The 15,180-nt window shown below is 37.5% G+C and overlaps 1 protein-coding gene across 1 annotated transcript in view; it reads right to left on the bottom strand.

Moving 5' to 3' along the window:
- IARS2 (isoleucyl-tRNA synthetase 2, mitochondrial) overlaps positions 1–15,180 on the bottom strand; it is a 58,582-nt gene that overhangs the window by 32,042 nt on the left and 11,360 nt on the right. Inside the window, exons 3-11 of the mRNA XM_059413367.1 lie at positions 11,946–12,105; positions 10,791–10,939; positions 10,655–10,704; positions 10,464–10,573; positions 10,292–10,382; positions 9,125–9,240; positions 5,482–5,651; positions 1,545–1,635; positions 143–294 (exon numbers count right to left, since the gene is read on the bottom strand). Coding sequence (XP_059269350.1) covers positions 143–294; positions 1,545–1,635; positions 5,482–5,651; positions 9,125–9,240; positions 10,292–10,382; positions 10,464–10,573; positions 10,655–10,704; positions 10,791–10,939; positions 11,946–12,105 — 1,089 coding nt within the window. The remainder of the gene's footprint in view (positions 1–142; positions 295–1,544; positions 1,636–5,481; positions 5,652–9,124; positions 9,241–10,291; positions 10,383–10,463; positions 10,574–10,654; positions 10,705–10,790; positions 10,940–11,945; positions 12,106–15,180) is intronic.

Below are 15,180 nucleotides of genomic sequence, written 5' to 3'. Positions count from 1 at the left end.
ACTATAATTTAATGAAACCAAATCACCAAATCGTAATAGCGGCAATCCCTCCCTTTCCCCAAACCCTACCTCAACCTCACATGCAACTTTTTAACGCTGAAGGAATAAGAACCCAACACTCGCAACAGGATGTCTCTTATACCTTGGCTGTGGCCTTGATATCCGTGAGATTTACAAACCACTGCTTGCTGGCGCGAATAACCACTGGTTTCTTAGTCCTCCAGTCATAGGGATAGCTGTGTACCAACTTCTCCTCCTTCAACAAATGCTTTGAAGCCTGAAGCATCTTTATAACTTGAAAAAAATCAGTAACAATTTACATTAGATATAATTAAAAAGGACTATGAAAATTCTCCTAATTCCCAGGAGTACTAAACCTGGACCAGTAAGTGCCAGTCGTAAGCTAACAAGTATAATCTAGGAATTTCCTGGCAAAAAAAGAAGAGACTATAAAACCTTACTGAGACTCAAAATTAAGTCATTTCTGTGCTTTTCATTGCAAAGGAAAGATAAATAGGATAATATCTAAAATTCCACATTTGAAATTCATAGTTATAGTCTTTCATACCACGAATCTTAAAATGGTCTCCAAAAAATCCAGAAGAAACCAGCTATAGTGGACTGAATTTTATCCTCCCAACAGATGTCTTAACCCCTAGCACTTGTGAATGTGACCATATTGGAAACAGGGTCTTTGCAGAGGTAATCAAATTAAGGTGAGGTCATACTGGTTTCGAGTAGGCCCTAAATTCAATAACTAGTGGCCTAATAAGAGAGGAGGATACACAGAGACACACAAGAGTAAAGGACATGTGACAATGGGGGCAAAGATTAGTGATACAGCTATAAAGCAAGGAATGCCAAGGATTACCAGAAGCCACCAGAAGCTAGGAAGAGACAAGGAAATATTTTTCCACTGAACATTCAGAGGGAGCATGGACCTGGCAAAACACTGATTTCAGACTTGTAGCCCCTAGAACCTTGAGAGTAAATTTCTGTTGTTTCAAGCTATTAAATATATGGTAATTGGTAATAGTAGTCAGAGGCAAGTAATATACCATGTTTAATTAGCCTTAGTCTTAGTGTGGGCAAAGAAAAGTCTTCACGGTACCTGGTCCTTGGATCCATAATTATAAAAAGTCAGAGAGCCAAGACAAGGCTGGAGGACCCCTACGATCGTAAGACATAAACAATGCTAACATGGGCTTAGTGATTTACAAGGGTTACAAAACAGTAGTGTCTGATACACAGTCAACATCTAGCCTCAAGCTTGATTTTATCCTTCCACAAAACTAACACTGCTGTATCCCTAAAATAATATCACTCGGTGTTGACTGTCCTGCTTTGCTTAACCACAGAGAGCAACTTCAAAGCAAAAGATGACAAAGTCCTAAATTCTGTTTTAAACCATGTGGCAAAATAAAATAGAGCTTTAGATTTTTGTTCTAATGAAAGTGTACGATAGAAAGAACAGCCAGCATAGGCTGCTGCTGGCTCCTTTTCAGAAAATATGTATTTATGATAACAACATACACGACACTCACCCACATCTGTTCCCTCTTCAAGGACAGCCTTGTTTTGAAGTTCAGGGCCTGCAACATCTGTGAAAACTCCATCTTCATCCACTAAACAATCCTACAAAGGGTTATGTTCAACAATTAAAGTACCAAAAATTTTATCTTATGACAATCCCCAGCAAAACAATATATATAAAACATCTCAGTATTGTCTTTCACTACATTGAAAATCTAGGTACTTCTTATGCAGTTAATAAAAATCTATAGATTTATACATTTTAAAAGGCAAAAGGTCTTATTAAAACATATACCACAAGTTTATTTATTTTATTTTTTAATTTTTTAAAGATTTTATTTGTCGAGAGAGAGAGAAAGAACAAGCACAGGGATAGCAGGCAGAGGAAGAAGCAGGCTCCCCACTGAGCGAGGACCCCCGACGCAGGACTTGATTCTAGGACCTTGGAATCATGATCTGAGCCAAAGGCAGACGCTTAACCCACTGGGCCACCCAGCCATTCCATACCACAAATTTAATAAAGAAGTAAAACCCTCAATAAAACATTAGCAAACTGAACCTAACAATACATTTAAAAAATTAGAAACCACAATCACCTGAGATTTAGTCCCTGATGCAAGTGTGGCTCAATATTTACAAAACAATCATTCTGATATGTCATATCAAAAAGAGTAAGGATGGGGCACCTGGGTGGCTCAGTGAGTTAAGCCTCTGTTGGGGCGCCTGGGTGGTTCAGTGGGTTAAGCTTCTGCCTTCAGCTCAGGTCATGATTCCAGGGTCCTAGGATCGAGCCCCGCATCGGGCTCTCTGCTCAGCGGAGAACCTGCTTCCCCCTCTCTCCCTGCCTGCCTCTCTGCCTACTTGTGATCTCTCTCTCTCTCTGTCAAATAAATAAAATCTTAAAAAAAAAAAAAGCCTCTGCTTTCAGCTCAGGTCATGATCTCAGGGTCCTGGGATCAAGCCCCACATCAGGCTCTCTGCTTAGCAGGGAGCCTGCTTCCTCCTTTCTCTCTCTCTCTGCCTGCCTATCTGCCTACTTGTGATCTCTCTGTCAAATATATAAATAAAATCTTTAAAAAAAAAAAAAAGAGAGAGAGAAAGGATAAAAAAAATGTTCATTTCAACAGATGCAGATAAAGTATTTGACAAAGTACAACATCCAGTCATGATAGAAAAAAAAAAAAAAGAAAGAAAAAAACCCCCACTCCCTGCAAAGTAGGTTTAGAGGAATATATCTCAATAAAGTTCTTATATCAAAATCCCAGAGCCAACATCATACTCAACAGGGAACAACTAAGAACTTTCCCCCTAAGGTCAGGACAAGACAAGGATGTCCACTCTCACCACTTTTACCCGAAGTCCTATTTTCAGCAATTAGACAGCATAAAGAAATAAAAGGCATCCACACTGGTAAGAAGTAGAACTCTCATTATTTGCAGATGACATGATATTATATATTTAAAAAAAAAAATCCTGGGGCGCCTGGGTGGCTCAGTAGGTTAAAGCCTCTGCCTTCGGCTCGGGTCGTGATCCCAGGGTCCTGGGATCGAGCCCCACATCAGGCTCTCTGCTCAGCAGGGAGCCTGCTTCCTCCTCTCTCTCTGCCTGTGATCTCTGTTTGTCAAAAAAAAAAAATCCTTAAAGACTCCGCCAAGAAACTACTGGAACTGATAAATGAGTTCAATAAAGTCACAGGATACAAAGTGAATGTACAAAAATCTGCTGCATGCCTATACACTAAAAATGAAGCAGCAGAAAGTGAAATTAAGAAAACAATCCCATTTACAATTATACCCAAAACAATATACTATCTAGGAATAAACTTAACCAAAGAGGTGAAAGACCTGTACTCTGAAAACTATAAAACACTGATGAAAGAAATTCAATATAACATAAAGAAATGGAAAGACATTCTATGCTCATGGGTTGGAAGAACAAACATTGTTAAAAATGTCTATACTACTCAAAGCAATCTACAGATTTAATGCAATCTCTATCAAAATATCAACAGCATCTTTCACAGAATTAGAATACACAATATTAAAATTTGTATGGAACCATAAAAGACCTCAAACAGCCAAAGCAATCTTGGAAAAGAAAAACAAGACCTAAATATAAGACCTAAAACCACAATACTCTTTGAGGAGAGCACAGGCAATAATGTCTCTTGACTCTGGCCGTAGCAACATTTTTCTAGATATGTCTCCCAAAACGAAAGCAAAAACAAACTACTGGGACTATATTAAAATAAGTTTCCGCATATCGAATCAACAAGACTAAAGGGCAAACTACGGAATGGGTGAAAAGGATATATCTCATAGAAGGTTAGTATCTAAAATACATAAAGGGGGACGCCTGGGTGGCTCAGTTGGTTAAGCAGCTGTCTTCGGCTCAGGTCATGATCCCAGCGTCCTTGGATCAAGTCCCACATCGGGCTCCTTGCTCAGCAGGGAGCCTGCTTCTCCCTCTGCCTCTGCTGCCATTCCGTCTGCCTGTGCTTGCTCTCTCCCTCTCTCTCTCTGACAAATAAATAAAATCTTTAAAAAATAATAAATAAATAAAATAAAATACATAAAGGGGGCACCTGGGTGGCTCAGTGGGTTAAAGCCTCTGCCTTCAGCTCAAGTCATGATCTCAGGTTCCTGGGATCGAGCCCCGCATCAGGCTCTCTGCTTGGCAGGAAGCCTGCTTCCCCCTCTCTCTCTCTGCCTGCCTCTCTGCCTACTTGTGACCTCTCTCTCTGTGTCAAATAAATAAATAAAATCTTTAAAAAATAAATAAATAAATAAAATACATAAAGAACTTACAAAACTCAACAACACACGAATTCAAAGAGATAAATGCACCCCATGTTTACTGCAGCATTATTTACAATAGCCAAACTATGGAAGCAGCCCAAATGCCCATCAATCGATGAATGGATCAAGAGGATGGAGTGTACACACACACACACACACACACACACACACACACCCCACGGGAGTATTATTCAGCCATAAGAAAGAATGCAATCTTGTCATCTGCAACAACATGGATGGAGCTGGAGAATGCCGTGTTCAATGAAGTTACTCAGTCAGAGAAAGACAAATACCCTATGAGCTCACTCATGTGTCTTTGTATTTTGAGGGGTAAATACCCAGTAGTGTGATTACCAGAATATAAGGTAGATCTATTTTTAACATTTTGAATACACTTATCATGAGGAAAAATAAAATAAATTTTGAAAAAGTAAAATATACTAAAAATATCTTTAACTCAGTCTTTATTAATTTCTAGGTATATGGCAATGTACATACATCATGCTGACTTTGGGATGCATCCTTAACTAAATGGGAAAACTTCATAATTGGCATGTATAACATAAATTTAGAAATGTCTATTTAGGGGTGACTGGGTGGCTGAGTCGGTTATGACTGTGGCTCGGTCATGATCTCAGGGTCCTGGGATGGAGCCCCGCATCGGGCTCTCTGCTCAGCAGGAAGCCTGCTTCTCCCTCCCTCTCCCTGCTGCTCTGCCTACTGGTGATATCTCTCTCTCTCTCTCTTTCTCTCTCTCTGTCAAATAAATAAATAAATAAATCTTTAAAAAAAAAAATGTCTGTTTACTTTAAAAAATAAAAACCAAACTGTTCTTTTCAATTAATAAACCTATTTGCCATTTTTCAGGAACTAAAAGTAATTTGTCTATATGAATTAGTATTTTGAAAGAAAAAAACTGTCCCGCTTAATATGTATTTTTCAATTCTAACTTTGTGCTGACTGTGTTGGGAGAATCTTTCTCAACTAGTATGAATTAATAAGGCACTAGAGGACTGAACAAACAAACACTTCACAACTTAATTGTAACAAAAATGATGGCTTATCACCCAGAAATAAAGATGCTAGTTAGGACTTACCACCTTAATTCTACAGAAGCAGTATTTAAAAAGGAAAACAAGAGACAAAGTACCGTGGGCAGGTTGTGCTGAGAAGCCACACTGTAATCTTCCATACCGTGAGCTGGGGCTGTGTGAACCAAGCCTGTTCCTTTGGTCATGGTCACATGATTTGCAGGTAAAAGAGGAGAGTCTTTATCGGGAATTAAAGGATGAGCACAAGTACCAGTTTCCAAATCTACACCTGTGGGGAAAGAAAACCACAATGAAGACTTACTTTACATGACAACCTGCTCCCTCTTCAACAGGAGCAACAGAACAGGAAGTGAAAGGTGCAGGATCTGGAAGGAGTCGGGGCTCAACCCTCCAGGTCCCCTTTTACTTGTACTGGGACCTTTCGGAATCTGTAATACGTGGATAACTACAATTCCTCCCTCAGAGGCTTGCCATGGAGATAAATGGAGGTAAAGCATTTTACGTATGTTGGGCCCTTAGCACAATACCTGCCACACAGTAAATGATTTAAAATATTAGCAACTGTTGTAACAGATAACTCCAATGGGCCCAAGAAGATTTCTCTAATTTCTCTAAATTATATATGGCTTTTGGAACATAAGGACAAAGAAGTTGTAGATCAAGAGATCAATGACCAGTAGGTTCTAACACTATCTCTGTGGGACCTCTTTGTTGTTGTTTTTCATGTTACCCTAAAAGGTAAGAGATAATAAATAATACCTAACGGTCACTAGGTACCCGGGGTACACTGGACTCAACATAAATTCTTACTTCATCTTTATAATATCACAAAACACCTAAGATTATATGCATTTACAAATCAGAAAACAAGAAAATGTAGGCAATTTGCCTGAGGTTACATGGCTAATAAATGACTGAAATCAACTTCCAGGGCAAGTATGACTCGAATGTTCCATCTAACTCCAGCGCCTCTAATCATGTATCATACCCATCATCAGTTTTTCTACACCATTATAATGTTTCCCACCTTTACTACTTCTTGACTTGGGTTCTATAAATTTCTGTCACATATTGTAAAAATAACATAAATAAATAAGTCTCCAAACTTCAAAAAGATTACCTGGCTCTACCTATACATTTACCAACATGTACTAAGTACGTGTATTATCATATCTACTCTTCTTCAATAATTAAAGAAATTCCAATGGCCCCTTTACTCCTAAGATATTCCCCACAAATCATCCTTCATTTTCCCAAACTAAATAATATTAACTTAAAAAAAAAAATCTGTCCTCATAGAAGAATGCCTCCACTTTTATAATCCTCTTTTCAAGCTGTAGAGCAATAAAAAGTAACCCATTCAATATCACTAGAACAACAAAAATCTTGTAACTTTGACATTTCATAGAAAACTCTGTTGCTGATTTCATTTTGGTTAAAATAGCACAGTGAATAAAAGGCTTGAGAAAAACTAACAATCCCTTTTAACTGATAACAGGGAACTCCCTTTTCTGAAAAAAATCACAAGCTCTTCTCGCTGGTGACTTGGATGACTTGGCACTTTATTTCTTCTATTTCAAATACCTGAGTTACTAGGAAAAAACTTGAATACTTCAGGATGCATTTTTTCCAAGATAATTCATAATGCTATTAAAGAAGAAAACTGTCAACACTGATTTTTAGAGATATCTACTGTTTAGTTTTCACTGATTACTTTCTCTAAATTAGATTCATAGTAAGGCCAGTCCCCATGACCCTATGTTGTACTTTTCATGGATTTTCAGTATGGAAATTAAAGGGTCAGGGTGAAGTAAATTTCATGTATTAACTGTCCTTTATCCCCATACTTAATGTATCTACCACTTAATACCTTCCCTCACCTCCCAACAAAGATCTCTTAATGATAGGGACGCCTGTATGGCTCAGTTGGTTTAGCGTCTGCCTTCAGCTCAGGTCATGATCCCAGGGTCCTAGGATTGAGTTCCACATCGGGCTCCTTGCTCAGCAGGGAGCCTGCTTCTCCCTCTGCCTGCTGCTCCCCTCTGCTTGTGCACTCTCTCTCTCTGATAAATGAATTAAAAAAATCTCAAAAAAAAAAAAAAAAGAACTCTGAGCAATCAATAAAAAATGATTTGTATCTTTCTAGAAAGACAAATCTATTCTACACAAATTATTCCACTTTAGCTGTTCAAAATTCCTACTGCTTAACAATTAATAAGCTAACTGTCACCAATTTATTTTGCTACATATGAGAAGTGTATCTACTCCTCTGAAATGCAGTGGCTCAAAATGGCAACCTAATGATGATTCTCTGACAGTAATAATCTGAAACAATTACGCAATTCAGAAAGGTGATCTTAAAATTTTACCTGAGCACTCTCAAAAACCTTGTGAGAATGCCAATCAGCTTCTACATCAACATCTAACATCTAACTTGTCAATGAAGTCTGACTCTTCTGTGCTTGAAAAAGGGGTAGGAGGGGATTTGGAATAAAGAATATACCAGATCCTCTAAACTACTTATTGTACCAATAAGGACCAAATAGTATTAAATATCAAACATTTTGTAGCTTCTTTCCTGTTTTTGACATAAAACCCTTTTTATATTTGTTAAGATTACTTAACCTTCTAACTGGCTTGTATCTGAAATGATATATTTAGAGGGCTTCTCAATTTAGCTAGGCAATCCTTCCATTTTGGGGTGTGTCTACTTTTTCTACTCATGTGTTTTTTTTAAATATATTTATTTATTTTAGCGAAAGAGAGAGAGCACACGCAGAAAGAGGAGAGGCAGAAGAAGAGAGAATCTCAAGCAGACTCTGAGCTGAATGTGCAGCTTGACTCAGGGCTCGATCTCACACCCCTGAGATCCAGACACGAGCCGAAACCAAGAGCTGGACACTTAACCAACTGAGCCACCCAGGTGCCCTGTGATTTTTTTTTTTTTTTTAAGTAAAAAACTCAAGAAATTCAAAGATGTATGATCCCTAAAGATCAAAGGTGATTTTAAATTTCCCTAGATTTTAATAATTATACTTCAAAACCAGTCAATACTTTAGAAGTCCCAAATTACAGACTAAGGATTCTTCTGATAGAAGTGTATCTTTAGAATAATTCTCAGAATTTACTAAGTTTCCTCATTAAAATCATATAGCAATGGGGCGCCTGGGTGGCTCAGTGGGTTAACCCTCTGCCTTCGGCTCAGGTCATGATCTCAGGGTCCTGTAATCAAGTCCCGTATCAGGCGCTCTGCTCAGTGGAGAGCCTATTTTCCTTCCTCTCTCTCTGCCTGCCTCTCTGTCTACTTGTGATCTATGTCTGTCAAATAAATAAATAAAATCTTTTTATAAATAAATAAATAAATAAAATCATATACCAAAAAATATATATTTATTTCCTTGTACTTTTTATTAAATCAGATAAAGGTTTTTAGTGATTTAATTTTGAATAAAATTTTAAAAGGATATTTGTACATTCTATATTGTTCAAACGGCATTTACCTAATTTTAATTGGGTATTTGCCAAAAATACTGTTGTGCTTCTGTCAGTGTTCATATTTTCTATATTCCTATCATGTTTAATATATATTTTCCTTTACTATAATCAATGTAAAATATATTCTAGAAAGGTAGAGGCCATATCTGTTTTGATTCACAATGCAAAATATTCAGCAAAGTAGTAAACTCAAATCAAATGGATATACTGATAATTGTGATGGTCAGAGTATCTGTACACCTTTACCTGAAAATGTTGAAATAACCTCAAATGTTGTTTCCAAAGCAGAAGCAACAGCTGTTACTTTATCTGCAGCAAGTATGTACAGATCTCCAGATTTGGAACATTTCACAACAGCATACCTAAAATAAAATTTTATGAGAAAATTACTAATAATGAAAAAAGAAAGGCCACAGATAATATTTTTAAATGTTTTACATCATTTTGGAAAAACAAATTGCATGATCAAAAAAGCACTACTTTCAAAAAACTTCATCTGTTACATTTGTTTCATTTTTCTTTTCTTTTAAAGATTTTTATTTTGAAAGAGTAAGCAAGACAGCACAAGCCTGGATAGGGCGATGGTGGGAGACGAGGGAGAAACAGACTCCCCACTGAGCAGGGGAACCAATGTGGGGCTCGATCCTAGGACTCTGGGATTGTGACCTGAACTGAAGGCAGATGCTTATGTGACTGAGCCACCCAGTTGCCCCATTATTTGTTTCGCTTTTCAAAAAAGCTGGAAATGATGTCTTCAATGGAATCATTTCTTTTTTTAAAAAAGATTTTATTTATTCATTTGACAGAGAGAAAGAGAGATCACAAGTAGGCAGAGAGGCAGGCAGAGAGAGAAGAGGAAGCAGGCTCCCCACTGAGCAGAGAGCCCGATGCGGGCTCGATCCCAGGACCCTGAGATCATGACCTGAGCCGAAGGCAGAGGCTTTAACCCACTGAGCCACCCAGGCACCCCTTCAATCGAATCATTTAAAGCTTAAAAAAATCTATGAACATCACAACTAAATTATAACTCACTAAATTTTAAGAAATAAATCCAAAATAATGCTATGGTATGTGCTATGGTGAGTGCTGTGAAGTGTGTAAACCTGGCAATTCACAGACCTGTACCCCTGGGGATAAAAATATATTATATGTTGGGGCACCTGGGTGGCTCAGTGGGTTAAGCCTCTGCCTTCAGTTCGGGTCACGGTCTCAGGGTCCTGGATTGAGCCCCATATCGGGCTCTCTGCTCAGCAGGGAGCCTGCTTCCCCCTCTCCCTCTGCCTGCCTCTCTGTCTACTTTGTGATCTTTCTCTCTCTCTCAAATAAATAAATAAAATCTTAATATATATATATATTATATGTTTATTAAAAAAAAATTTAAATTAAAAAAAAAGAATACAGTGATACACTTACTTTGCGTCTGGCATATAACAAACAGCTTGATTGGCTGGAATTGTCCAAGGCTGAGTGGTCCAGATTAAAAAACTAACAGGAGATGAACCATCTGTGAAAATAAAATTGCAAATACGTTAGCAAATGTTACAATTCTATAACTTTAGCAAACACAAGCAACAATAAATCTTACCTATGAGAGACACCAACTGGGGAGAAGGTTTCAGGAGAGGGAATTTTACATATATTGCACGACTGACATGCTCAGGATTATACTCAAGTTCAGCTTCAGCTAACGCAGTCCTAAGGTTCAAGAATATTAGACATAAATATTTGAGGGACTCACAAAAGTCTCCACTTTAACTACTAAAAACACATACATACCTTGATGAGGGAGACCAAAACACAGGTTTGTAAGATCGATAAATCAAGCCCTATAAAAGACAAATATATTATATGAAAGCTGGAATTTTATAACACATAATTTAACATATTCAAAGGAAAAAGAATACTTCATTACCTTCTCATACATTTGGTAGAAAAGTCTCAACTGTTTGGCCTCATATTTTCTATCAAATGTGTAGTAGCAATTATTCCAATCTGCCATTATTCCCCAACGAATAAATGCTGATCTCTGTTTCTTAATTGCTGCTTCAGCAAATGATCTAGCTAAAAAAAAAAAATTAAGAGAGAAAAGTATTTGAAAACCAATAAATTCAAACTCTTAAACATGGCTTAGTATGTAGGTCTCTAAAGAGGTATTGCACACAGCGTGCATACCATAAAATGTATTTTTTTTAAGATTTTATTTATGAACTTGACAGACAGAGATCACAAGTAGGCAGAGAGAGAGGGGAAAGCAGGCTCCCTGCCAAGCAGAGAGCCCAATGCAGGGCTCGATCCCAGGACACTAGGATCATGACCTGAGCTGAAGGCAGAGGCTTTAACCCACTGAGCCACCCAGGCGCCCCCATAAAATGTATTTAATAGGAAAATTATTTTGAAAGTTAAAGGTGATCAGAAGATAATTAAAATTCTAAAATTAATTAGAATTTCAAAAATACTTTCCAGACTTTATATAACAACCTTATAATTAGAAAAAAATAAACTGGAAAAATTATTCTCATATTTCTTAATTTAAGATAAGAGAATGATTCTTATTTCATTACACACAGAAAAAGTAATCAGTACATCTAGCTTAAGCCAATACTAAGACATTCAACAGTGAAGTAAAAAATCTTCACAATAACATCTAAGTATATAATAGTTTAGAACACAAAATTCCTCCATTACCCAATCTACTGAAGAATCAAGTAAGATTAATTTAAAAAATATATATATGTATTTTAGAATTGACTTTTCGTCTAGCACTCAAAATAGGACAACAAGTTCCAGCCAGGAAAGTAAGTAAAAACAAGGAACTGAAAAATGGACTTGGAAATATTCCCAAATCTATCCTTCAGTCTCTGAACCTAAGTTCTCACAAAAAAAGTCAATTAAACAGGATCTGAATTTGCTATGATAAAACCTGGTTTCTAATAAATCCCATTATAGCCAAAAAAACAAAAACAAAAAAACAACAGAAACTCTCTTTGATTTAGACGTGGCTTTTCCAAGGAACCAGCATTTAAGAATAATCATTTCAAAACAGAAACAGAGATTATTTACTATTTACCCTTCTCTCTAATTTCCACAGCTGAAAGATTCTGAGCTTTTCCTCCAAGTTCTGATAATACTTTTATTTCAATGGGTAAGCCGTGACAATCCCAGCCCGGAACATAATGTATTTTGGAACCTCTCATCATGTGGTACCGATTGGCTATATCCTTCAAAATCTGCAAAGATAAGACGATAATCATCATTCATACATAAAGCATGTGACCTAGTTATATTCCTTTTAAAAAAATGTTTTATTTAAATTCAATTTAGTTAACATATAGTGTGCTATTAGTTTCAGGGGTAGAATTGAGTGATTCATCAGCTGCCTAGACGCCCAGTGCTCATTACTCGTTACATCACGTGCCCTCATTACTGCCCGTCGCCCAGTTACCCCCATCCCCCACCCCTCTCCCCTCCAGCAACCCTCAGCTTGTTTCTTATAATTAAGAGTCTCTTATGGTTTGCCTTATAGTCCTTTGTATCATTGTAAAACACTGAAAAAGCCCAATTCTAAAAGGATTTCTATAAACAAAGTAGCTTATTAACTCAAGTTCTACATATATACAAAAGTAACACATATTTGAAGTTTTAAAATACCATTAACTCCAGAAAACAAATCAAATAAAAGATTTCAAAGTGAAAAACATTATGCCCCAAATTAAGAATTTGTTTGTGGGGGCGCCTGGGTGGCTCAGTGGGTTAAAGCCTCTGCCTTCGGCTCAGGTCATGATCTCAGGGTCCTGGGATCGAGTCCCTCATCGGGCTCTCTGCTCAGCAGGGAGCCTGCTTCCTCCTCTCCCTCTCTCTGCCTGCCTCTCTGCCTACTTATAAAATAAATAAAATATTTTTTAAAAAAAAGAATTTGTTTGTGGGTTGGAATATGCAGAAAAGCAGCCTATACTGCCTTTCTAAGAAACAATTTTGACCTCCTAAAAACCAGAGTAAAAATGTCAGTTATAAATTTGCTTTACTTATTAAAAACATTATTAACGTGAATAACCTGAGTTATATACAGTTAAGAAATAGTATAAAATCAATGCAGAATTTCTAATGTCCTTAAAGTATAGAATATCATAGTTAACTCTTATCATTGACAAAATTGTTACTAAAACACTAGACCTCTTCACTAGGTATAGTTCTATAACTGATTTCCCTTCTTAGTTTATTTTAGAGACTTGATTTATTTAATCAGGTCCCACTAAGGACATCCAGTGTGGGCTACCAATGTTAAGTTAAGCCCACCTGCTCTAATCCTGCCAGGCACCCCTTTAAGCAAAAGCTGAATGAAGAGCCTAGACTTTCACCTTTGCAAATTTGTCACAGGACACCCTCAGCCCTCCTCCCTGGCCAGGATGGTGTCCCAATAAATAAATAAATAAATAAATAAATAAAATCAAGTATCAAGTGGGGACTACATCCCTGTGGGTGGCAATGAGACCCCATCTCCAGTCTCAGTGGAGATCCTGTAGGCAGCCTGGACTTCCATCTCCACCCAGCAGCAATGAGGACCCCTGCCTGTTTCCCCTCGGGTGCTCAGAGGAGGCTTGGTGTAGAGTTGCGATGTTCACCACTGCCCAGTGGTAACAAGGCCACCTCCTCCTCCCCTGATTTCAGAAGAGGCCATGCAGAGCAGTAACATGACACACTAGCACTTCTAGCTGGGGAGTAACAGAGGAGATTTAGGGGGAAGGAGCTATCCCGCTGAGCAGTAAGAAGGAGCCTCCCCTACCCGCCTTAGTATTAGAAGAGGTGGAGCGGGAAATGTGGACTTCTGCCCCCACCTGGCAGTAGCCAGACAGTGACCCCCTTCTTCTGCTGGAGAGGTGTCAGTGAGTAAAAGCTACTAAAACAGAATGCTTAAAGAAGATCCAGACACCCAAACAATACAAAAATGTATTTTAAGGTTCCAATAAAAAATTCACTCATCATACCCACACTAAAGATTTGAATCTGAATGAAAAAAAGAAAGTCCGTAGATAGCAACACTGAGATGACAGAGACGTTAGAATAACCTGAAAAAGATTCTAAAGCAACTATGATAAAAGTGGTTAAGCAAGCACTGTGAACACACTTGAAAAATATGAAAAAATAAAGTCTCAAAGAATTTGTAGGAAGAGAAAAAGTAAATGGTATATTTTAAATAGTGAAGAGGTACAACTGAAATATCAAATATAAATTTTAGAAGTGAAAATAGCTGTAAAAGTGAAGCAGTAACTGAGACAGAAATTCAGTGGATGGGCTCGCCTGCAGAATGGAGAGGACAGACAGAACCACTCAACTTCCCGACTTAATGATAAGTACTACGTCTAAAAAGCAAAGACGAGAAAAGACAGGAAAAAACTGAAAATCAGGGAGTTGTGGGACTGTCACAAAAGATCTAACACTGGTGTTACTGCTACCCTGAAAGGGTAACAAAAAAGTAAGGGCCCAAAACTCTGCAAACTGGCTGGAGCCATAAACCTACAAAAAGTCAAGAAGCTGAATGATGTCCAACATGAAATATCCAAAGAAATCCACACCAAGAGACATCATCATTCAACTTTTGAAAATGTAAATGTCTTAAAGACATCAGAGGTTGGGGCAACTAGAGCATGAGATTCTTGATCTTGGGAGCATGAGTTCTGGCCTCATACGTGGTGCAGAGATTACTTAAACAAAGCTTAAAAAAAAAAAAAAAAGAGGAAAAAAAATCCTGCATGCAGCAAAAATATACTTGAAGGATAAAAGGAAACTCAAGACATTATCAGATGAAAGAAAGCAAGGATGATTTTTGACCAGCAGACCTACCCTAAGGAAAGGCTACAGGAAATTCTCTAAACAGAAAGAAAACAAGAAAGGAATGTGGAAGTATCAAGAAGGAAGAAAGAACATGGTAAACAGAGATACGTGGGTAAATACCACAAACTTTCTATTTACTCGAATCTTCAACTTGTGTTTCACAGCAGAAAAAATAACTATCAAACACTGTCTTACCGAAACAGAAACGTGTGTGAGGAAATATGTAAGACGAGTCGTGAAGGCAGGCGGGTGAAGGCACAGAAAGACAAACTTCTAACCAACCCATGGGCCGATGAGGGATTCTCAAGAGAAATCTCAAAATACAATGAACTGAATACAAATGTAAACTAAATGCAACATATCAAAACTTGTGCAACACAAGCTACAGAGTGCTAACAAAAATGTAAATAAATATATATATATATATATATATATATATAAACAGCAATAAAATGCGTATGTTAGAAAAGACA

Source organism: Mustela nigripes, chromosome 10 (assembly GCF_022355385.1).
Source record: "Mustela nigripes isolate SB6536 chromosome 10, MUSNIG.SB6536, whole genome shotgun sequence".
Lineage (NCBI taxonomy): Eukaryota > Metazoa > Chordata > Mammalia > Carnivora > Mustelidae > Mustela > Mustela nigripes.
Note: the sequence above shows the minus strand (reverse complement) of the source record. Positions and strands in the feature narration are given on the sequence as shown.